Raw genomic sequence first — 24,142 nt, 5'->3', positions numbered from 1 at the left:
TCTTACATATGGGGATTTTCAAGTTTCTACCCATAACAGCAGTTTATAATTTTTTTTGCCCCATTTTCCGGGTGCCTTCCTATCCAAGCCAAGCATCAGATATTTTTCTATTTTCTGAAGACTTCCAAGTCTATCTAATCACTCTCTTCAATTGCAAATATGAATTTGCACCTGTAGTGCATCTTGACCTGGAGGTCTTAGAGACTCAAGAACTGAACTTATTTCCCTTGTTATATTTTCATTTGTCCCCATCCCCCACTCCTAGGTCTGACTATTCTCTCCATGGCAACTGGAGTGATTTTTTTTGTTTTTTTTTTTAAGCATAAATTGAGTGTGAGGATTTCTTCTCAGGATACAATGATTTCTTTGCAATCAGTGTGCCCTGTACCTCTTCTTCCAAGTGTTCATATGGCTACTGCCTACTCACCCCTCAGGTCATGGTTCAAATATCACTGCCAAGAGGGCTTCCTGACCACTTGAGTAAAAACAGCATGGCTCTGTGCCACAGCTCTCCTCCAATCATTCTGTATCTCATCACTCTCTTTTCTTTTCACTGCACACATCACTATGCAAAATTATCTTCTTTATTTGCTTGTCTATGTCCCTTCTCTAGAATGGAAGCCCAGGGAAGGCAGAGCTTTGTCTGGTTCCCTGCTCTATCTGCAGAGCCTAGAACACCACCCGGAAACCCGGCAGGATAGTCAACAGGTGTAGAATGAATAAATGAATGAATTCCTTATTCTTGAAGACAGAAATTTTCTGCTGATAAATTGAGAACTGAGCAACATATTTCAACCGATGAGTTCTGAGTGTGTGGTGTTTCCTTCCTCAAATCCCAGACTTCAAATCCCATACTCAAGCAATCCATGCATAATCACAGACAGGTTCTCTGCGAATACCACAGATCTCTGAAGAAAGAAGTGTTAATGCAGCAAGTCAGCCCCACTCTCCACCCTCACCTCTGCTCACACACCTGACACAGTAATAACCACCGCCTTCTATATAGAAACCATTCATAGACAGGAGCCAGGAGCAGAGGCCAGTAGCCACAGGACAAGAAAGGATTTGATTCAAGGACACTGACAAATAGGTACCCTCTGATTGACTCTTGGAGGGATTCCCAGGAATAAAGAGGCTCTGGTCTGGGAACCCATCATCCCACATCTTCCCATCCGGACACACTACTAGATAGATATTTTAAAATCTTTCCAATTCGCTCAAAGGGTCAAGGCCGCAGCGTCTCCCTTTTGCTGACAAGGAGACTGACTCCCCAGAGGCTTTAGCCTGTGTCGATCTTCTGCAAAGACCCCAGGATCCCAGCCCACGTTTCAAAGCTCAAAGTCCGTCCATTTGAGCAACTTTAATTCCTAGCTGCCCTCGAGAAGCTTCAGGATCCTTCTGGAAAACAAAACTGGAAGCCTGCGCTGGAGGGGTGAGAGGACGCACAAAGGGAGGGAGGCCCCCACGAGTAGCGCGCGAGGGTCTTCACGGACCCGCCCCGCTCCCAAAGGTGACCCGTCCTGGCTAGCTGGAGTGGGGACCGGGCCCCACACAGGCTCAGCGCCGGACTATCCGACTCCTGGCCCGGGCGGGTAGGGAGGGGCGCGGAGTGGGGTGGGGGGTGGACACTGAGAACACAGGGTGAAGGGCTGTTGAGTGTCGGGGCAGGTCGCGCGCGGGGAGGGGCGGCTGGGAAGGGAGCAGGGAGGCCATCCGCTCCGGGACGGGAGAACAAAGCAGGGGCCCGCCCGCATTTCACGCGAATGCATTTCAGGCATTTAATCGAAAAGGAGGGTGCCAAGGAGGGAGGGGAGGGGAGAGAGCGGGGAGCGCACGACTCAGCCCAGAAATCGGGAGTTTGCATTTACCACGACGCCTCGCCCGTAGTCTGGCGCCTCCTCGCTGCTCCCGGCCATGTTTCTCCCGGGGAAAACGGGAAGGAAAGGAGGGCGCGGGAAGGAGCTGGGAGGGCGCAGGGCTGGGAGGGGGATGGGGCTGCGGGGGGACGGGGCTGGGGACGGGGACGGGGACGGGGCCGCCCCGCCCCGGGCCAGCCGGCGGGGAAGGACCGCGCGCCGCGGACCCCTCGCCTGGCGCGGCTCCAGCGGCTCGGCCGCGGCGTCCCCCCGGCCGGCCCTCCCCTCCCCGGCGGGTCCCGGGGCGCGGGCGGCCATGCGGGCCCGGAGCGCAGGGCGGGCGGCGCGGGGCGCAGCTGCCGAGCCGCGCGCGCTCCACCTGAGCGCAGGCCCGGGGCGCGTCCCTCGCGGCCGCCGCCCGCCCGTCTGCGAGCCCGGGAGCCCCGGACCCCCGCCGCCTGGCTGCTTCCCGCTGGGACTCGGGAGGACAAGGCTGCCCCGCGGCTGGAATTTTACAGCACCAGAAAGTGTTCCCATGGCCCCCGCCTCCCTAAGGCTGTGTGGTCCGCGGCTTTCAGGCGAACAAGGTCTTTGAATTCTTCCTGCTAATTTTCATGCGCTCTTTATCCCGACTAAAATCCGTGGAAGAGTCCGCGATATGGGATGTTCTCGAAGGACGGCTGTGGACAAAACTCTCCTGAGTGTGTGTGTGTGTGTGTGTGTGTGTGTGTGTGTGTGTGTGTGTGTTTAAACCGTCGAAACGCCCATCCCGGGGTTGGAAAGAGCCCCGTGATGGCTTTTCCCAGCCGAAGCCCGCAGTTTAGGATCTGGAATCTGAAATAGGGCCTTTCTTTACCCGTATTCGGGGGGCGGGAGGGGGGGCAGCGAGCGAGGGGAGAGAAATTTTTACAAATTATCTACTTCACCACTTTTTTGAGACCCTATGGCTAGACTTTAATGGTTTCGGGTTGCAGTTTAAAGCGATCGCTCTCAGACTCGAAAGCCTCTTTTATGAAGCTTTTGTTCATTGAACCCCTCGTCCGAGGCTTCTCTCCACGGAGTGTGCGGGTTCTTTGTCCGTTCCTCTAGGGACCCGCTTTCCTTGCCTCTATCCTCATTCTGCTCGCTGCTGTCCCGTCGCATTCTTTGCAGCCCGGTTCTGGGCTTGAATGCCCGGAGCTGAACACCCATTCTCGGGGTCAGGCCTCTCTCTCTCCAAAAGGCTATTTTTGTTCATGTCTGGGTTTTGGCGCACGGCAGGGAGAGGAATGCAGATTTTGCTTGGCTTAAGGGGAAAATAGTCATCGATCGGTTAATGCCGCTCTAGGTTGGAAAATTATTCGTCGTTCGGACGTGGCGGCGCTCAGCACTGTTGTTGACGCCCCCAGATACCAGCGCACTGCAAGGAAGACGGCTCCGTGGCTCGCAGACACGAGGCACCGCGCTGGGCACTGGGCGATACTGTTTCCTGGCGTGTAGGTAAACATGTCGCTCGTCCTTGTCAGAGGTCCTTGTTCAGGGCCGTTTTTATCGTCTGCCTCTCTCCTCTTTTCCCAAAGGTGAGAAAGTCCGTCCTGCACTGACGTTATCAAAGACCAAACCCAGGAAGTACCTTCACAACCACCGTCACTAAAACTTCCAGAAACTGAGAAGTACTTTCCCTGTGCTGTGGTCAGACTGTAGAGTTCCCAACACTCGCTGGGGAGCTGCTTTAACCCTACCCGCAGGTTATGGGGAGAAGTCATGAGGCGGGACGTGGAAATCCGTGCTACCAAGACACAAAGGTGAGCCAAAGGCAGGTGGTTCTCGAAGCACGCTGTAAAGTATCCCACTTTATCTCTTACTGCTGCAAAATCAAACTTACCCCTAGGAGGCTCACTGTGGGTCATGGGTCAGTCAGATCAGGGGCAAGGGGCCTCAAAATAAATGAGAGGTTTAGCTTTTAAACAGAAATCAAAAAGGGCCCAGCTCAGGCACTGTGGAAGATGAAAGAGAAACTCTGGGTGAATCTTTCCTTAGAAAGCCATTAATTTAAATGCAGAACCAAATGGGGTCACAATGAAAAAATATAACTTGCTTGGAAGGCAACAGGAATCTTATGAATGTATGCTGAAGAACATTCTGTATAGACCTGTATAGGACATCCTAAGAAGACCACACAATGATGAACAATTTTTAAAAATTTTAATAATTCATTTTATTCAAACCAATATGGGAAAAATATCACTTCAACATTTATCGGTATGTCTATTCATTTTTTCATAATAGATCTTTTAAATCTAGTGTGTTTGGGGCGCCTGGGTGGCTCAGTGGGTTAAAGCCTCTGCCTTCGGCTCAGGTCATGATCCCAGGGTCCTGGGATCGAGCCCCGAATCAGGCTCTCTGCTCGGTGGGGAGCCTGCTTCCTCCTCTCTCTCTGCCTGCCTCTCTGCCTACTTGTGATCTCTGTCTGTCAAATAAATAAATAAAGTCTTTAAAAAAAAATCTAGTGTGTTTTATGCTTATAGCATATCTCAGTTTAAAGTAGCCACATTTAAAGGTTTTCAGTGGCTACCTATGGTTAGTTAGTGGTTCCCATACTTGGGTGTTGCAAATCTAGAGTACTTTAGAATTTACTGCATTGACTTAAAGGCCTTGGGAGTGAAAGGAACTAAAGACGAAAAGGATGAGATTTCAAATATGATTGATCAATAAATTTTCCAAGAACTTGGTAGAAATTATACTAGCAATACAAAAGTTGACACCAACTATTTGGAGTTTTGTTCTAGCTTTTGTTTTTTTTTTAAGATTTTATTTATTTATTTGCCAGACAGAAATCACAAGTAGACAGAGGTGGGGCGGGGGTGGGGGGGGATGCAGGCTCCCTGCTGAGCAGAGAGCCCGATGCGGGGCTCCATCCCAGGACCCCGAGATCATGACCTGAGCTGAAGGCAGAGGCTTTAACCCACTGAGCCACCCAGGCACCCCTGTTCTAGTTTTTAAATATACTTGTTTTTTTTTTTTAACAAATCATTTTTAAAAGTAAATTTATTATCTTGTCATATTTGGATAATGTTTTGTGTGATCTAATTATACTTCAGTACTTTGGGCAGCATTAAGGTAACACTATGTAATACTTGATATCACGAATAGTAATTGCAAGGACAAATATCCAAGAATAACAACTCATCTGGCCAGGCTTAATTCTTAATCTTGAATTATGAGAATTTAGGGGCAAAAATTCTTTTAAAATCTCAACTTTCTGTTATGTGTCTAGTGGGATAGCTTTGCACTAGAATTCTGATTTTTTTTCTTTTTAGTGATAATCCTTATCATCTTAGCCAGTGAGGCTAAGCCAAATACCCCAATCTAATATGCCACAATTTTCTCATCTATAAAAAGGGACAATACCTTGCTGCTCTGTTGCATATAATGATGAGAATAACATAACAGGCAAGAGAATCCTTAGAAAAATCCCATGAAACTGTAAGGTGCTATTAATCTGAGATATCATGAAAATGTATGAGCAAATGCTTGTAAAGTTAGTTGATCAGAAAATGACAGGGTAATTGCCTTTTTAAAATGGGTGTGGAGGGGCGCCTGGGTGGCTCAGTGGGTTAAAGCCTCTGCTTTCAGCTCGGGTCACGATCTCAGGGTCCTGGGATCGAGCCCGGCATCCGGATCTCCGCTCAGCAGGGAGCCTGCTTCCTCCTCTCTCTCTCTCTGCCTGCCTCTCTGCCTACTTGTGATCTGTCTGTCAAATAAAATAAATAAATAAATAAAATGGGTGTGGGGCGCCTGGGTGGCTCAGAGGGTTAAAGCGTCTGCCTTCGGCTCAGGTCATGATCCCAGGGTCCTGGGATCGAGCCCCACATCAGGCTGTCTGCTCAGCAGGGAGCCTGCTTCCTCCTCTCTCTCTGCCTGCCTGTCTGCCTACTTGTGATCTCTGTCTGTCAGATAAATAAATAAATAAATCTTTAAAAGTAAAATAAAATAAAATGGTTGTGATGGACCAATCAGGAGCAGTTACAGTCTAGAGACAAGTTGGGGTTGGTATGAGAATTTATAAGGAAAATGAGAAAATTAGTAAAATAATGTAATTTTCCACACAAAAAAGGGATATTTTATTTTATTTTATTTTTAAAGATTTTATTTATTTATTTGACAGAGATTACAAGTAGGCAGAGAGGCAGGCAGAGAGAGAGAGAGAGAGAGAGAGAGGAAGCAGGCTCCCTGCTGAGCAGAGAGCCCAACGTGGGGCTCGATCCCAGGACCCTGGGATCATGACCCGAGCCGAAGGCAGAGGCTTTAACCCACTGAGCCACCCAGGCGCCCCAAAAAAGGGATATTTTAGCTCAGACTGTCCATTTTCTGATATTTCTTTGAAGGAGCTGTAAGAATAAAAATGTACCTCTTTGCTAAGTTAATAACCAATAAATATACTTTAGTTTTTCAGTCATTCTCCATATCACATTTTAGTTGTAGATTCCCTGCATTTTATTTCATTTGGGGGGCGGTATGTGTTTTAGAGAGAGACAGGGAGAGTATACACAACAAGTGGGAGGGGCAGAAAGAGAGGAGAATCCTTGAGCTGACTCCCCTCTGAGCGAGGACCCCAATGCAAGGCTCAGTCCTAGGACCCCAAGATCTTGACCTGAGCAGAAACCAAGAGTCAACCCCTTAACTGACCGAGCCATCCAGGATCCCCAAGATTCCCTGCATTTTAAATTCTGAGATTATCACGTGTCACTACTATGGTGTAATCACAAATATTTATACTTACCTGAATTCTCCACCACACCAAAACACTTTTGTCCTAAAAATGTGTATTGATTTTTTTGACACTCCAGTAGCTTTTAAACTTTTGACCATACTAATCTGTTACTGAAGGAGCATTTCAATCTATGTGTTGAGTTGCTTGCAGTCTGTCACTCAGTAACACTGGATTCAAAAATAACAGAAAGGCATTTATTTTTTTCTCAGCCCTGAAACATGAAAAAAAAAAAAAAAAACCTCTCAGCCTGGGAATTGTGTTGAAATACATAAACATATGAAACTTAGTGACTCAGATTGTTAGTCACAGAGAGTCACTGGTTAGAGTCTGGATGAAATCCACTGTGGACAAAGGCCAGTAATAATGATGATGATATTTTGCTTTTCCTTAGTGCTGAACAAAACCCTTTACAAATGTAACAAGTACAGAAGAGTGGCAAGATACTTTCTTCCAAATATTCAGGCTAAGTGAGAATCTTGCTACCTTTGAGGTAGTTTGGCCTCTGCTGGTACATATGTACAGAAGAAATATAGTTGCAAATAATTGTAACACAAAACAACTTACACCAAAGCCTCATTAGTATTCGATTAGCATAGTAAGCCCTCTTTTACCGCCTCTTGTTTGAAGCAGGATCCAATGTGTAGTCTTAGAATAAAGGAAATAATGGCTCCATAGTAGTTCTTACAAATAAAGCCAGGAGCTACATTCAGAATTATGTTTTGTATTATTACACTTTCATTAGTAATTAACCTTCCACTGAAGAACACACGATGGGTAGACTTCAGCCTGCTTTTTTTTTTTAGCAATAATGTCAGGCCTGAGTAATATCACCAACGCTAAGTGTTGGGCTGTTTCAGAGATATCCTCCCACTATCTCCCCACCTGACCGGAACAGGAATTGGATAGCTTCAGAGTAAAAGAATAATGCGTCCATGTGTTCCTCCAGATCTCAGAGTCCTGGCAGCCGACCTCAACTCTCTTGGCCACCATAAAGCAGTCATTGAAAGGACACAGCTGCAGGAACTAGAGGCGAAGCACTAAATAAATCCACAGGGCTGGAGGCACAAGTCATGTACATGACCCTAACACAATACCTTGTGGTTATGAATGAACAGATTAGCATCTAATGCTGCTGTGGCAGCTTATGCAAAATTAATTGGCTGCCTCAGCCAGTGCTGAGCTTCTAATGGAAAGATGTCCCGTTCAAAAAACAAAAACAAAACCCAAGGAGATCTCCTTAAACTTTGGCTGGGGTGGGGAGAGGGAAGACCAATGGGAGTGGGAATTGAGCCGCTTATTCTCTTAACTGTACATACGTTCTGTTCAGATCAGCATAGATGTACGGTCCTCACTGGCAGCATCCCAGGAACTCGTCAGTATCGCCAGTGTCTGGGTTGTATTCTAGATAGGAAGTAGCGGGAGCTTAGGAAAGAGGTTGGGGAGAGGTGGCTTGAGGTCTGGCATTATCTCCCATGAGGGAAGAGGCTAAGACAGAAAAAGGGAGGGGGGGACTTAGAGCAACTTTTCCTAAGGTGTGTTTTGTGTTGCTTTTCTTTATATTTGAAAAAGATGAAGCTGTGATTCATTAGGTTGGACAAACGATGAGATAAGCAAAGTTAAACACACCTCTATCTTCTGGGACTTCTAGGAGCTTGCAACATGCCAACATACACTGTCAATACTCAAGGAGACTGTAGCAAAATGCCATGTTTCCCTAACTTTGTTGACCGTGGATACCTTTCCCAGGGTGGGTGTTTTATAAGAGATTTTTAAATTACACTATTGTGAAATATTTTAATTTATACTTTTAACATTATCTCCCAGTAAGACGTTTTACGTGGTCCTAAAAATACACTGAAAGAACTAAACCTTTAAATAGAACATTATTTTCATACTAAGTATTGTTATGTTTTTCTTTTAAAAAATATGCACTAATGGAGCACCCGGGTGGCTCGGTTGAGGTGTGCCTTTGGCTCAAGTCACTATCTCACGGTCCTGGGATTGAGCCCTCCACCTGACTCTGCTCAGTGTGAGTCTGCTTTTCCCTCTCACTCTGCCCCTCCCCTGCTCATGATCTCTCTCTCTCTCTCTAATAAGTAAAATCTTTAAAAAATATATGACTAAGAACTTAATTGGACATGGCTGAGACCTTTTTCCATCTCCATATAGTCCTTCAAGTTGACATGAAACTTTGCATGTCCTAGAAGACAAGGAATTTATTCCCATCCCCATTCATTCTCTCTCCTTCCCCCTAGCTTGTGAATAAGAACAGCCTTCTGAGTAGCAAGAGAGATGAAAGCCATCTCATTGCTTCCATTCCCTTTGGTCTCTCTCAATGATAGTATAGTGGCTTTCAAAGACAATGGTTTGTAGACATTGCCAGCATAGAGAACATCCAGGTGAACCAGTAAACATACTGGGTGTGGGCATGCTGGGCTCCTGGAATTTCCAAGGAGGTCTCTATCATATCCAGGACAATGGACATCTATTGTAGCGCCCACATTAATAGTTCTGTGGTTTGTACTTGAAAGAACTGAGTTCTTTGTCTTTTCCAACTAAGAATCTCTTTACTATAGTCACCACCTCAGCTGTACCTGTAGGACTCCTGTCAAGTCCAATCTGATTCCCAGAGGATGGGTGTGGCTCCTCCCATAGGACCAACACGAAATGGGTCTGTAGCGAGTCAACAGGTGCACAGGGCTGCTTCTGGGTCTGGAGTCTACCACGTGGGGATCGGGGCTTGCTTTCTCCAAAAGGCCCTCCAAATGGGCTCCACCAGGGTTTCACAACTCCCGACCTCGATCCAGAGCTTCCGCAAAGGCCTTTTTATCCCAGAATATCTGCCATATTATTGTTGCTGTGGGGGGATAGGAGCAAGGGACTTCCTAGTCTGCCATCTTGCTGACCTATGACTTTTTGAAAAAGAAAATTCAAATGTATTTTTCCATTTTAAATGTAGTATGCACCAATAATTTTAAATCAGGACACTTGGAAAAATAGAAGTAAAATAGAAAGGCATTTTAAACATGTTCTGGGGGTCTTCCACTTTTGTGACTCTGGAAAGTTGTGACTAAATACTTGCTCTGTATTGCTATACTTCTCTGTCTCACACTCTAAGCAAAATAAACATCACACAAGTCTTTTTCCATGGTCTAATAAACTCTGTACAAATGTCACTTGAAATGGCAATACCATCATTTATTTAGCCGTTCCCCAAGTATTTTCATTACTTCCAAATTTTGATTTCATAGCTACATATAAATAAATATGTTTTTAATAAAATGTTTATATGCATTTTAACCATTTCTGGAGGATGGATTCTTCAGAAATGGAGTTTCTAAATTAGGAGGTATAAATATTTTAAGGGTTCTTGACATATATTGATAAATTTAGCTTACAATATTAATGTCTCTCTTCAATGGAAAGTTATAGGAAATTTTATACAATTTTTAACTGAAATTGAATAAAATTTTATAGCAAAAACACTTTGAGGTTTGAGGAAAAGGGTATTAGTTAACATATGCTAAAAGCTTAGTAATTAGAACTAAAAGAAAAGTCAATTTGAATTTGTGATTAATTCTTAACTAAAGATTACTTTAAAACAATGTGCTTTTATTGTAGTAGTCCATAAAGTAATATCTAGACTAATGAAAAGTTTATGGTGCTCTGTTTCAGGGTTTTGGCTCTACGTCAGACAAACTCAGTTTTAAAATCAGACTTCACCACCTACTGCCTGAACTTGGGTAAGTTTCTAACTTTTTTTTACCTTCATTTCTACATCTGTTCAATGAAAACAATTTTAGTTCCTACTTCTTAAGGTTGTTGTGAGGTTTAAGTAAAGTAATGTACTCAGGGGACTGAGTAGCTCAGGAGTTCCCAGCACATTAACTCTTTTTTTTTTAATTAATTAATTTATTTTTTAATTTTATTTTTTATAAACATATAATATATTTTTATCCCCAGGGGTACAGGTCTGTGAATCGCCAGGTTTACACACTTTACAGCACTCACCATAGCACATACCCTCCCCAATGTCCATAACCCCACCCCCCCCGCACATTTCCTCTTTTATCAAAATAGAGCAATTTTATCGTTTATAAAATATTGTGTTTATTTATTTTAGAGAGAGGGTGCTCGCTTCGGCAGCACATATATTTATTTTAGAGAGAGAGAGATAGAGAGAGAACCTGCACCCAGGGTGGGGGGAGTGGGAGGGAGAGGGGCAGAGCAGACTTGGACATGGGGCTCGATCTCACAACACTGAGATTATGACCTGCGCAGAAATCAAGAGTCAGATGCCCAACTGACTGAGCCACCCAGGCACCCCTAAAATAGAATAATTTTAGATGGAATTTCTGGTCAGTTGGAATTTCTGCATGAATAAATAGATCTGTTTAAGAGTTTTGAATTAGTAAACTTATAATCTATAAAAGTTTCTTGGGGCGCCTGGGTGGCTCAGTGGGTTAAGCCTCTGCCTTTGGCTCAGGTCACGGTCTCAGGGTCCTGGGATCAAGTCCCGCACTGGACTCTCTGCTTGGCGGGGAGCCAGCTTCCCCTCTCCCTCTGCTTGCCTCTCTGCTTACTTGTAATCTCTCTCTCTGTCAAAAAAAAAAAAAAAAAAAAAAGTCTTATTAAAAGTTTCTTCATGTAAGTGAGCTAACAATTTCCTTGAAATTATATTGTGTCACCAACTTGTTTTATATATATATATGTAAAATATATATAAATACATATATAAATAATGTGTGTGTGTGTGTATATATAGTGTGTGTGTGTGTACACATGTGTAAAGCAAAAATAACCTACAGGAAAAGAAAAAGAATCTGTTTAATTAGTACAAATAATGATGGATTCTGAATTAAGAAGTCTATATTTTCTATATTTCTAAATTTTATATTAGAAAGAAAAAAAGTAACTTGATTTAATGCTTTTAATGTTTGGAATATGAAGGATAACAATAAAAGTTAACTTCCAGAAGTATTAACATACTTCAGATAAGCTTATATCAATCATAAATACATCAGTCATCTCAGTATGTATGGTTTACATGTAAATAATAAGTGCAAATGGACCAAATTTAAAAATCATGTAGGGACACCTGGCTGGCTCAGTCAGTAGAGCATGGCACTCTTGATCTCAGGGTCATGAGTTTAATTAAGCCCCATGTTGGGTATGGCATCTACTTAATTAAGGAAAATAATAATTTAACATTTTTCTCAGTGTCTCTGCAAGGAGTGACCTGGGAAATCCTATGGTAAAGAGCTGTCCCTTGAAACAGAAATGGTGCTTTGGTACAACAGGCCATTTTAGATGCTAATTGGTTACTGTAGTCAGTGGCTTTCCTGCTGAGGTGAAGCGCTCACTTTACCTCAAATTCTCCACTATTTCTTCACTCCAAATTCTCCACTTTTTCAGCAAAATGATCACAAACCTCTTGAACTCAAAGCTCAGGCCAACATTGACGTTATCTGACCTTGTTCTTGGCTTGAGAAATAACCTTCAGATTCTCTCTGGTTCATACCAGACGCACAAATGACAACCTGAAAAGTCACAACAGTGAAAATTTTTAACGCATCTTTAAATTAAAGCCATTCAGAGGAATTAGAGACAGGAAAAATCTAGTTTTTATAGTAAAGGCCAAATGCTTACCTGAGAAATAATTTCTTTCTCTTCCTGTGATTGACGTCAATGGCCTTTTACGCTCAGTTTTCTCAGTGCGTTCATTCAGCCACAGAACATACACCCGCGTCACCTTATACAGAGAATAATGGAATGAGAGATGAGTGACTCAGACTTCTTTGTGGGTCTGGGGATTTTGCCAAAGCTTAGGTGATACAGACAGTCTTCAAAATTATCAACGTCATATCTGGACTTTATACTCCTTACTTTTTTACCTTGATAGTGAAGTCATATACCTTTTATGTGATGACTTTTTTGCTACCTGGGACCTTTTGCCTTCTTTCTCAACATGTTTTCTAGGTCTTAAAACTACTTTGTGTTTCTAAGTTCGTGCTTTGGGCGCATTTCCTGGGTTCTGTTGTCTAATCAACTACTTTTTTTTTTTTTAAAGTAGCAGACTTTTAAAAATGATAAATATTGAGAAGGTTATTGAGATTGCCGCTAGGGTGGTTAATCAGAAACCTCTTTGTGTTGGAAAAGTTTTTCTGAATCTTCTTCCACATTTTCTGCTCCTTATTACAAAAAAAAAAAAAAAAGGAGGAAACTCTGGCTTGAAGATCAGGCTATGAAAAGTGATGTCCAACAGACTAGCAACAACTCTCAAAAGCCAGTTTACTTTTGTGTAATGAGAAACACAGAGAAAGGAGATGGTGGAAGTAGTTACCTAAGTTCATCCGATGAACTTTCAAAATAACTAGAGAATGTGGGAGAGATGTTCCCTTTCCCCCTGTCAGAACACCCCAGGCAACTCCACCGTGCTGTTTTCTTTAGGTCTGAGAGCCTAAAAGGTAGCGCCCAGGTGGGTAAGCTCAGTGCATTTCATCTGCTCTTAGACTAGAGGTTCTCACCATGAGCAATATTGACATCTGGGACTGAATCAGTCTTTGCTGTGGGGGCTGTTTTGTGCATCCCAGGATGTTTTAGCAGCACCCCTTTTACCCACTAGATGCCAGCAGCAGTCCCAGTCGTGGTCACTAAAATTATCCCCAGAGGATCTGGGTGGCTCAGTTGGTTAAGCATCTGACTCTTAATTTCAGCTCAGGTCATGATGTTGGGTCGTGAGATGGAGGAGACCTGAGTGGGGCTTCATTCTGCTGTGGCTGCTTAGTATTCTCTCTCTCTCTCTCCCTCTGCCTTCCTCCCCTACACCCATGTCTCCGGGCATGCATGCACCCTCTCTCTGTTTCTCTCTCTCTCTCTCAAAAAAAAAAAAAAAAAAAGAAAGAAAGAAAAAACTTCAGAAAGTAACAAGTATCCCTCCCAGGGTGTGGGGGGGAAATTGTTCCCAGTTAAAAATCACTATCTTGGGGTGCCTGGGTGGCTCAGTGGGTTAAGCCTCTGCCTTTGGCTCAGGTCATGGTCCCAGGGTCCTGAGATGGAGCCCCACATCAAGCTCTCTGCTCAGCAGGGAGCCTGCTTCCCCTTCTCTCTCTGCCTGCCTCTCTGCCTCCTTTTGAGCTCTCTCTGTCAAATAAATAAATAAAACCTTTAAAAAAAAAAATCATTGTCTTAGAGTGACAACTCTTACAATGGCCTTACCTGTTTCCTACTCTATTTCAAGGAGGAAAAGGAAATTGTGTAGCCCATAGCCAATAGACCCATAAACAGTAATAGCCCTTTTGGCTATGGAATAATGCTAGAAGAGTTTGAGGGAGGGTTTTCTTTCTTAGATGCTTCCTGGAATAGAGAAACATAACCCAAACATAAAGAAAACATTGACTATGTTTCAAACATAGAGGAACAAATCAATGTTCAGGTCGAAAAGCAAAACCCAAACTTGGTTTCTACACTGTCTTTTTCTTAATGACTCAATCATTTTTCATTTTCTCCTAGTCCTTCTAAATAGGGATTTGAGTTTACAAATAAGGATTTGAGTTTAAGAGACCTCTGAAGTTCATTGATATTCTTTCCATTTAATATAAAGAAAGGTGAGTCTCGGGGGAGGACATAAGACTGCCCAAATGGTGTTTTAAATTCCTGAGGCTTACCGTGGAAGTTGGAAGTGACCTTCCCTTCTTAGACCTGTCTTTCATAGAGAGCTGTGCATGCTGGGCTGATCAAGCCACTGCCTGGGTGAGCACCTGGTCGCACAGGCAAACCCCGAATCAGGAGTCACATCTGAAGTCTGTGTCATGCCTCTGCCAATTAATATGACCTTGGGACTTACCAGCCTGAGGTTCAGCTCCTCGCCTGCAAAATGAGAATTTCCATGATGACCTGATGTGATTGCTGTGGCTCACATTAGCATCATGATCATTGTCACTCATGGTATTCTAATTTTCCTCCCTCCCTTACTTTTCCCTCTACCATGTCTGTTCCTTGCACATGCCCAGGCCTCAGGAGCCACAGAGCCCTCGAGTACTTGCTCAGCCCTAATTCTGAGTCCCAGCATTACAGAAAGCTCACCACCACCTCTCTGGTTTTTAGAAAACCAAGTTCACGTGCTTCAAAGAAAATGAACAGAGCTGTCTTTCAATTTGTTACTCTTTGGAATGGTTTCATCCCATGTTCTAATGTTTAGATGTCCATGCATGTAAAAAGTTAAGTTCTCTTTGAAATGAACCAGCAGTCTTCAAGCTGGGGCAGAAGGATTTTTGGAAGTCATCTAGTTCAGCAAGGGTTCCTAGTATAGTGTTCCCACTGTGTGGTCAGGTTATTTTCACTGAGGGATACTCAGACCCTTCTCGGTAAGTCCTAATTCTTGCCACCGCCCTACCTTGTACATTTTGTGTTTTCTTTTGGAACAATACTGGTTACATCTTCTTTCTCATTCACTAATGAGCTGCATGACTCTCAGGTAGTCATGGGGCTCTAATTTTGCTGCATTTAACGGCTTTCTATGTGAATCCATCAAACACAAAATAACGAAACTAATTCTGAAGCCACACAATCACCTGAAACCTAGTCTCATTTTTTTGCATTTAGTGGGATTATATAACTTGGAAGATGACTGATCTCCCAGTGATCTGAACAGAATACATTCAGACTCACAGTCTTCCTCCGGGAGAATAAGTTTCAAACACCCTCCAAAGGGAGTATGAATTAAAATCTCCAGATATGTCTAGAAAATAGAAAAAGAAACTTGAACGTGACTTTTTTTTTTAAGATTTTATTTATTTATTAGGCAGAGAGGTTGGCAGAGAGAGAGGGAGAAGCAGGCTCCCCGCTGAGCAGAGAGCCTGATGTGGGACTCGATCCCAGGACCCTGAGATCATGATCTGAGCCAAAGGCAGAGGATTTAACCCACTGAGCCACCCAGGCGCCCCTGGAATGTGACGTTTGTGCCATTTCTATATTGGCATTTATGTCAGCCTTGTAATTGGAGGAGAAAAATGAAGTATGGGGGTGCCTGGGTGAATCAGTCAGTAAAAGCCTCTGCCTTCGGCTCAGGTCATGATCTGAGGGTCCTGGTATTGAACCCTACCTTGGGCTCTTTGCTCAGAGGAGAGTCTGCTTGTCCCTCTCCCTCTGCCTGCAGCTCCCCCTGCTTGTGCTCTCTCTCTGTCTCTCTCAAAGAAATAATAAAGAACTTTAATAAAAAAAAGAAAAATGAAGTATGTACAAACCTCGGGAATATGGTCAGTGATGCTGTAATAGTCCTTTATGGTGACAGACGGTAGCCACACACTTGTGGGACATCACGCATAGAGTTGTTGAATCACTATGTCCTACACCTGAAACTAATGTAACATTGTTTGCCAACTGTATTCCAATGTAAAAAAAAAATTAAATGAAGTGTATGAAAAGGACTTAATACTAACACGGCTAATAAGGGGAAGACCCCATTACGTGTGGTATGTGCAATTTTCTCACTAAGTTTGAAAGCAGTGCCGTCACTCTTTGGGACTGTAACACCCACCGGTTTCCTTTCATCCTTCCTGCCAGTGTCGTAGGGCTTTCTCTGGACACCAAAAACACCTTCCTCTGAGTCACTTTCCAGCGTCAACTGAGCAGCCCATGCTGCCAGCCGGGTTCCCGGACACCTTTTCCATTGTGCAGTCTCCCTCTGTTAGAACGCACCATTCCGTACACGTAAGCAATGAAGTGAGTGGAATATGGTACACGAAGGATGCCAGAGATTAAATGAAATCTTTGTAAGACGTACTCCAGATCCCCAAATGTATACCTTTATTTATGGACATCCACATTCTCCTATCAACACTTCCAGTACTGACCTTTAATGGTGGAGTCTTGAACAATTACCTACCCTATCTGTGCCTCAGTTTCCCTATTGGTAAAAGAAGGTAGCAATCACGTTTACATCATAAGGTTATTATGAGGACTAGGTGAGTTTACTTAATAAGTGTGGAGAATACTACAGACCCTATAACTGCTGTGTATGTTTGATTCTTACTGTTAACAGAGAAGAAAATGCAGCAATGTCTCTGTTTCTCATTTTATTGGCTCTTCATGCCTTTGGAAAGTCATGTAACAATTGAGTCATTTTTTACTTAATTTAATGAGCATATTTTGCCTCCACTATGAGCAAGACCCACTGCTTTGCTCATCCTAACACACTAGAAGATTCTGGATTCCATAGGTACCAGGTTCAATTTCCGCCACCACACATTCAGAGCTTCCGAAGTCATCTTTTTCTGGAGTATGTGTATGTGTGAGCGTGTGTGTGCGGCCACACACACCAAGAAAGTGGAAGAGACGTACCCAGCTGGTCTGGACTAACCCATTCTTCTGTCATTACTCTTCATAATGAAACCGTGTGATTTCTTTCAGCAAGTGCAGCTGGCACCACCTGGCCTGCCTTTGATGGATGCCATGCCCAGAAATGATGAAAGGCTTTGGCTCTTACAAATGACAGTACCCCTCCAAATGAGCTGAATGCTTGCCGTGGAGGTAGGGCAGGAAAAAATCACGAATTGTGGTTTTTTTTTTTTCTCCTCGTCCAGCAAAGCCCTAGCATTTCTCACTGCATTACTCTTGGCCTTAATTCCATATTTAGATCCTTGAATAAAAATCTACAAGATGGGGCACCTGGGTGGCTCAGTTGGTTAAGTGACTGCCTTCGGCTCAGGTCATGATCCTGGAGTCCTGGGATTGAGTCCTGCATCAGGCTCCCTGCTCACAGAGAGTCTGCTTCTCCCTCTGACCCTCCCCCCTCTCATGCTCTCTCTCTCATTCTCTCTGTTTCAAATACATAAATAAAATCTTAAAGAAAAAAATTCTACAAGAGACTTACCAGCAGTCTTACGTGATCCTGACTGTTCTTTGTGCCCTTAAGTGGATAGTAGTGACACTTGTATGTATATAGGTATGTGAAAAATATAGATATTTAATATATTTATACTTATGTATAATTAAATATACATGCATATATTTGTGTGTGTGTATATTATAATTTTGACCAAATAATTTTGGCTCAGCACTCCCAAAACTGCAAGATACTAGTTCATCCTAAAGATAAAAGAAGTAGTAAAGCAATACATTATTTTTTAAAAAATATTTTAACAGATTTCCATAGACAAGGCTTCTGGTATTTCTGGTTATCAGCAAAATCATCACTGGGACACAAAAAGAGTGGAAAATATTGGTGGAAATATCATCACCTGGTTTTGTTTTGTTTTTTTTTTAGGCCTATCGGCAGGTGAGATCTTGTACTAGACCATTCCTTCTTCCTTCTGATCCCTATTTTGGGAGTAGGGTTTCCTCAGGCCCAACAGAAAGAAGAATTCTGTTTCCTTTCTCTCTGACAACAACCTCTTCCAAGGCTGACAAGCAAGGCAAGCAAAGTGTAAGCCTAGCCTTGTTGAGGAGTACGAGACTACACAAATGTGGTGCCCTGCCAGGCAAGCTTAGCAAGCAGGAAAGCCTTCTAGGTCTTTCAGCAATCTCCTCGTAGAGATGCTGCCACTCCCTCACTCATCAAGCAGCTAATGTCCTTCACGATATCCTTTGTTGTCCAAGCTCCTCCCACAGTCCTGCCCCCTAGACCTGCCTTGAACAGTACGACTCCATGCCCGTGGCTTCTTTTCAGCCCCCCGTGATGCCCTTACGTGCCTTTACATGCCTTCCGACTCCTTCGGTTGAGGCCCTTCTACCCATGCAGGTAATCTGACTCCAGAGGACCCGATGAGACCTGATGGTGGCATTTCAGACACTGCAGCATGTTGATGAGGGCAGACAGAACATTTGGAATCCCGTAGTATCACCTAGGAACCCTGTATCTTACTCCGGGTTGACCACCACACAGGGACTCCTACATTTGGAGGCCCCAAAGTTGAATCGTGTATAATCGCTCACTCTCTACTCTCCCAACCCTTGTATTTTGGCTTCTTTTCTTTCTTTCTTTTTTTTTTTTTAAGATTTTTATTTATTTGATACAAAGAGAGAGAGTGAGTACAAACAGGGGAGAGGCAGGCAGAAGGAGAGGGAGAAGCAGAGTCCCCGAGGATCAGAGAGCCGGATGTGGGGTTCCATCCCCTGGGATCATGACCTGAGCTGAAGGCAGACACTTAACTGACTGAGCCACCCAGTTGTCCCTATTTGGGCTTCTTTATAAGTAGCAAGAGGGATGCTGCCAATCCTAAAGTTAGCCCATGCTGCCCCTTTAGTTATGAACACTCAACGTTTTAGAGTCTACAATGGGTGATGTATGCTGAGGATGGAAGTTCTGTGCTCAAGATCCTATGAACATGTTTTGTAATGCCTCTTCTAAAAGCCTATCACAGAACTGTAGAATCCATAGATCTCTTTTTCTGGGAGTGAGCTCTGAAGAAAAATTCACACACATACCCACAAAAGAAAGATAAAAAGGAAACCGTGATGCAAATTTTTTTAACAAATGCTAAAGTAGTAGTTTTGGTGTTTTCTTCTTTCTTTCTCCCTCCCTCCCCTCCCCTCTCTTCCCCTCCCCTCCCCTTTCCTCTCCTTTCATTCCTTTCCTTCTCTCCTTCCTTCCTTCCTTCCTTCCTTCCATCTTTCCTTCCTTCCTTCCTTCCATCTTTCCTTCCTTCCTTCCTTCCTTCCTTCCTTCCTTCCTTTCTCTCTTTTTTTCCTATAATAAGATTGTAGTATATAATTTTTATAGGGAAAAATTCATAGAGCCCAATGAATTGCAAGAAAAAGATCAAGAGGGCCTTTTGTTTGCAAAATAAAAAGAAAAACACTTTTCACTTTTCAAAACTGTGGCTTCAGTGATGTCAATAGTTGCACAGTCCCTGGAACTGATGAATTTTGTTCTGTGGAATGACATTTTAGGCCATTATTGACATTTATCCTTTCTTATCATGAGCATTCTTAGATCATTCCCCAAGGAGTTCTAAAATTTTTCTAAGGAACTCTGCAACATTCTAGAGTAGCATTTGCTAAACTTAAGTGCCGTAGGGGGGGAAAAAACACTCTTTTATATCGTTTTGCATAGCAACATCCCAAACACAGCAAATGTGATGATGCATGGAAAATAGAAAGAGTCTGGGAGAAATACAGCTATGGAGGGACTGGTCATGTGTTCCCAGAAATCACTTGAGGACTGTGCTTCTGCTTTCTCATGACAGCTGCCAGGGGCCAGGCTCGTCCATGGTTCTTATTTCCTGAAACTCTGCCTTAGCAATTCTTACGAACAAAGCTTTATTTTATTCAGAAATCAGGTGAAAAGGAAAAAAAAAAAGATCAATGCTTATTGAAGGAGTAAAAACATCTTTCATAATGATGGGTACTCCCATAAGGATGTGCTGCATACTTTAGAAGTATAGTAAGTATACACTGGTCTGAAAACAGTTACCATGGGAACAAAACTTTTTCCCCATTAGATGGAAGGGTAGTGACTGTAGTAAATTTCCACCCAAATATCTAAGCTACACCAATTGAGCATCAGTTGGGAATCAAATCCAACAGACTGTGGATTTAATAGGCTGATGTTAGAGGGGGACGATAAAGACTCTAATATAAGGAAATTTTTTGCACATCCAGTGATCAAACTAGGTTTGCTAAACAAGCCATCAAAATACGCACTTTGATGCCCACTGCTTTTTTAAAATTCTGCTGTAACTTCCCAGAAGGGCTTCACCCCAACTCTCAGCTGAAAGCTGTGCCAGGCAATTTCAAAGAGGAGTCTTACAGCATGGCCCCTAAGAATTTATTCTGGAAAAGAGAGAAAATGTGAGAGAGCATGCACAAACAGATACATAGGGTTCTGGAAACACTGGGAATTGTCGAGTGGGGTTAGAGTCAGGGATGTTTCTACGAGAGTTGGATTTGAGTACAGCTCTGAATGTAAAGATGTTTTAGGATTACCTTAACCTTAATTTCTTTATTTCATGTAAGAGTACATGAAAAAAATCTACATCATAAGTTGAAAAAGGCTCTTTTCCTATCAAATAAAAATTATAAGTGATAAGAAGGCACTGTGACAGTTAGTTAAGATTTTTTTTTTCTTAATGGTACTGAAAATGATAGATCTATGATGACATTTTATATTTAATGAGATATGGGCATAGGAGAAGGGTGAATAAGGAAAATATGATCTTGAGGACACACAAGAGAAAAGCAGAAGTTTAATATGTGAGGTGGGGGAGGGGTGAAGATTATAAGACCCCCAGAAAAATATTGGTTAGCAAATATAGTAATGGTAGATTCATTTTCTCTTAAACATTTGAATAAACTAGCACACATGAATTCTAATATGACTTTTTAAAGTAACTAACAATTTAAAATAGTTTTAAAATCACAAAGGATTCTAATAACAAACTATCACCTTAGGGGTGCCTGGGTGACTCCATTAGTTGAGGGTCCAACTCTTAATTTCCGCTCAGGTCATGATCTCAGAATCATGAGATGGAGCCTCACATCAGGCTCAGGGCTCTGCTCTCAGTGGGGGGTCTGCCTGAGATTCTCCCTCTCCCTCTGCCCCCTCTCCCCACTGCTGACACGCTTTCTCTCTCTCTCATTCAAATAAATAAATCTTTAAAAACATGTATCAATTTAAGCCCTCATTGTAACTGAATTGAATTTACATGAAAAATACCCCAGTCTAAAAAAATCTAAAAATCTAAAAATTCAGATGCTGAATCAATGCCAGGTCATTACATAAAATTCTGAAAGAATACTAGAAACCTAAGATGAAATGATGATAGAATACGCATCTTTTACAAAGACCATATTCTACTGAAGGCCCTTGGCTGACAGTTTTACTTTTTTAGAATTCTCCATTTCATTTAATTTTTAAAAGGATAAGGGTCAATTGTCATCAATTTCTTGACTCACACTGAAGTAACTGGAAATTCTGAACACTTAGAATCTTGGCACGTTCTTTATTTTACTTTTTATGTTATAAAATATACTTAGAAGCCTTCTTACCAGAGTCTTTTAGGTTTTACTACTACTGTATTTTAATTCTCCAAAGGGTGTGTCGAAGAGATTTTTTTAGGGGAAAACATGAAAAAAAGCTTTGGGTGCATTACAAAAGAACGCCAGCAGTTTAATGCTATAGTAAGATGGTGACCTAAAATCTAAGATCTTGTTATAATTTCAGGCTGAACTCACCAATCTCACTTGTTCATACCACCCATACCCAATGAGGCCCTCAGCTTAGTGCTAGACACCATCTGACTACAGGAGAGGCAGCTGCCTGTCATCTCAGCAATTCTGAAGAAAAGCCAGGGAATTTGTTTGAAAGTGTTTGTCCAGATGAAACCACATGTGGCCTCCAGGGTGCTCTGGGCTTGAAGCCTAAGCCTGCTGGCGTTGGGAGAGCCGCGGAGCTCATCCAGAAGAAAATCTGATGTCTCCTCAAAGCCAGGAGAGATAAAAGAAACCTGCATTGGTCCAAAACAGCACAGTTCATGTGTGGGAATTGCGCAAGATTGGGGTTTGTCCTCTTTGTTGGCCTCAGAAAGGCCAGGGGATGGAAAGGAAAGTAGACAGCTGCTGAGTCCCTCTGTTTTGTTGTTCTCCTTGCTTATGAGAAACTGAACTGCTTTGCCTTGATTAACCCTCTTGGTGGATAGGGGGCCTTGAGCATATAATAGCAAACTCTGGCTATTGTGTCCATGTAGGTGATAAAGCCACACTGGGGCCCAATCCTGTGAAAGGTAAGACTTGATGGGCTTTCTGTGCCTTACAAAGGTCTGATTCTTCTTAATAGTGATTGAATTTCATGACCTATTGTAGATGATAGGCAAGATTCTCAGGCAGGCTGGAAAGCTATTGATCCTTGTTATCCCATGGCAGAATATTTGGTAAAGTCGTCACTTGAACTGTCATAGAGGAGAAACCACTTGCTTATCTATCCCCTTGAGGGGAACTGTTTGGAAGAACTCAGACTGTTGTGGTAGGTTGACTGCTCCTTGTTGCTTTTTATCAAGACATGATGAGAGAAAAGAAGTCAGGCAAGGACCATTGCACGGAGAGATGGAAGTGAAGACACTTGTGTTAAGGAGGGGTTCTTGGAACACAGCTTGCCATCTAATGTCCAAATGTGTAGCCCTCTGCTGTTGGAAAACACAATCAAGAAAGAGAGGAACACAAAACAAAGAGAGCAGGAGACCCAGCACAGACTCTACCACTGGGAAGGTGAAAACAGATCTGAGATGGTTACAGAGAATCCAGATTGGAAAACTCAGCCAGTACCCATAGCCTCTCTTCCATCCAGAATGTAACATAGGCATTGTGAAGGTCAGTAGAAACATTGCTTCCCTGATGAAATCTACAATGTTGTTGGCATCTGGCTGATTAAAAAAATGACAAGACAATAAAAAAAATCTATTCCTTACTTGAATGCTGACACCAATCTCTGACGTGTCTCTCGGCAAGAGTCTTCTGATCCCCACTGACGTAACAGAAGAAAACTGGATATCTGTCAAGCCAGAGAACTTCTGTAGATACATATATGATTGTGTCTATATTTTAGGTACATATATGCATGGAATATTCTTTGGAAACTTACACAAGAAGTCGGTCACAGTGGTTCCTTCTAGAGAGGGGGATGCAGAGGCCATAGGAAACAGCATGAGGGAGACTTACTTTTCTCTTCTCCCATTTGGATAAGTCATTGGACCATGTGTGTACATCTCCTTTTCACACATGCACACTGCAAAGTAAAACAATAGTCTCTAATAAAATTTTGAGTGCATGTACCTTTTGACCTAGTTATTTCTCTCCTGGGAATGAACTCCCACAAATCGAACCAAATGTGTGAAATGATGTATGTTTAAAGTCATTAGATTGTAGCGTCGCTTTTAATAACAAATATTAAAAACAAGTGAAATCTTAACTGTCCATCAATAGGGCACTGGTGAAGTGTACACAGCCATATGATTTAATAGCACACGTCCACAAAGGAAATAAAGAACAGTATATATTGATAAAAATGAGCTCTACAGTATTACTGAAAGGTACATAAAAGTTGGTAACATTGGCTGTCTCAGAAAAGGAGAACTTGGTAGCAGAGTTTCACTGGTGGGATAGATGACTTTTATTCCAAAAGAATTCCATATCAATAACAACACTTAGGTAAGTGTATACCCTTGCTTCATAGACAACATTCATTTTTTTTAAGATTTTATTTACTTACTTAACAGAGAGAGACGCAGCATAGAGGGAACACAAGCAAGGGGAGTGGGAGAGGGAGAAGCAGGCTTCTTGCTGAGCAGGGAGCCTGTTGTGGGGCTCGATCCCAGGACCCTGGGATCATGACCTGGGTCAAAGGCAGACACTTAATGACTGAGCTACCCAGGTGTCCCGACAACATTCATTTGAGTGACTAAGTTAAGGCATTAAAAAATTTTATATATATAAATATATATTATTTATATAATATATATATATATAATATATATTATTTATATTATATAATGTAATGTATAATATAATATATTCTGTATGTATATCACCCCTCCAATCT

The 24,142-nt window shown here is 42.6% G+C and overlaps 2 protein-coding genes across 2 annotated transcripts in view; one reads left to right on the top strand and one right to left on the bottom strand.

The window, feature by feature from the left end:
• PRTFDC1 (phosphoribosyl transferase domain containing 1) overlaps positions 1-2,020 on the bottom strand; it is a 90,844-nt gene extending 88,824 nt beyond the window's left edge. Inside the window, exon 1 of the mRNA XM_047739967.1 lies at positions 1,869-2,020. Within this exon, the coding sequence (XP_047595923.1) occupies positions 1,869-1,916 (48 nt within the window). The 5' untranslated portion in view covers positions 1,917-2,020. The remainder of the gene's footprint in view (positions 1-1,868) is intronic.
• On the top strand, positions 1,990-23,375 carry LOC125106831 (translation initiation factor IF-2-like). The gene is made up of 4 exons (XM_047741457.1): positions 1,990-2,443; positions 3,184-3,331; positions 10,285-10,352; positions 21,773-23,375. Exons 1-4 carry the CDS (start codon positions 1,990-1,992, stop codon positions 21,775-21,777), a joined length of 675 nt encoding a protein of 224 aa, XP_047597413.1. The 3' UTR covers positions 21,778-23,375.
• Positions 23,376-24,142: the final 767 nt, after the last annotated feature.

The sequence above is a fragment of the Lutra lutra genome, chromosome 8 (assembly GCF_902655055.1).
Source record: "Lutra lutra chromosome 8, mLutLut1.2, whole genome shotgun sequence".
Classification (NCBI taxonomy): domain Eukaryota; kingdom Metazoa; phylum Chordata; class Mammalia; order Carnivora; family Mustelidae; genus Lutra; species Lutra lutra.
The sequence above is the reverse complement of the archived record's forward strand: the minus strand, read 5'-3'. Positions and strand labels throughout refer to the sequence as shown.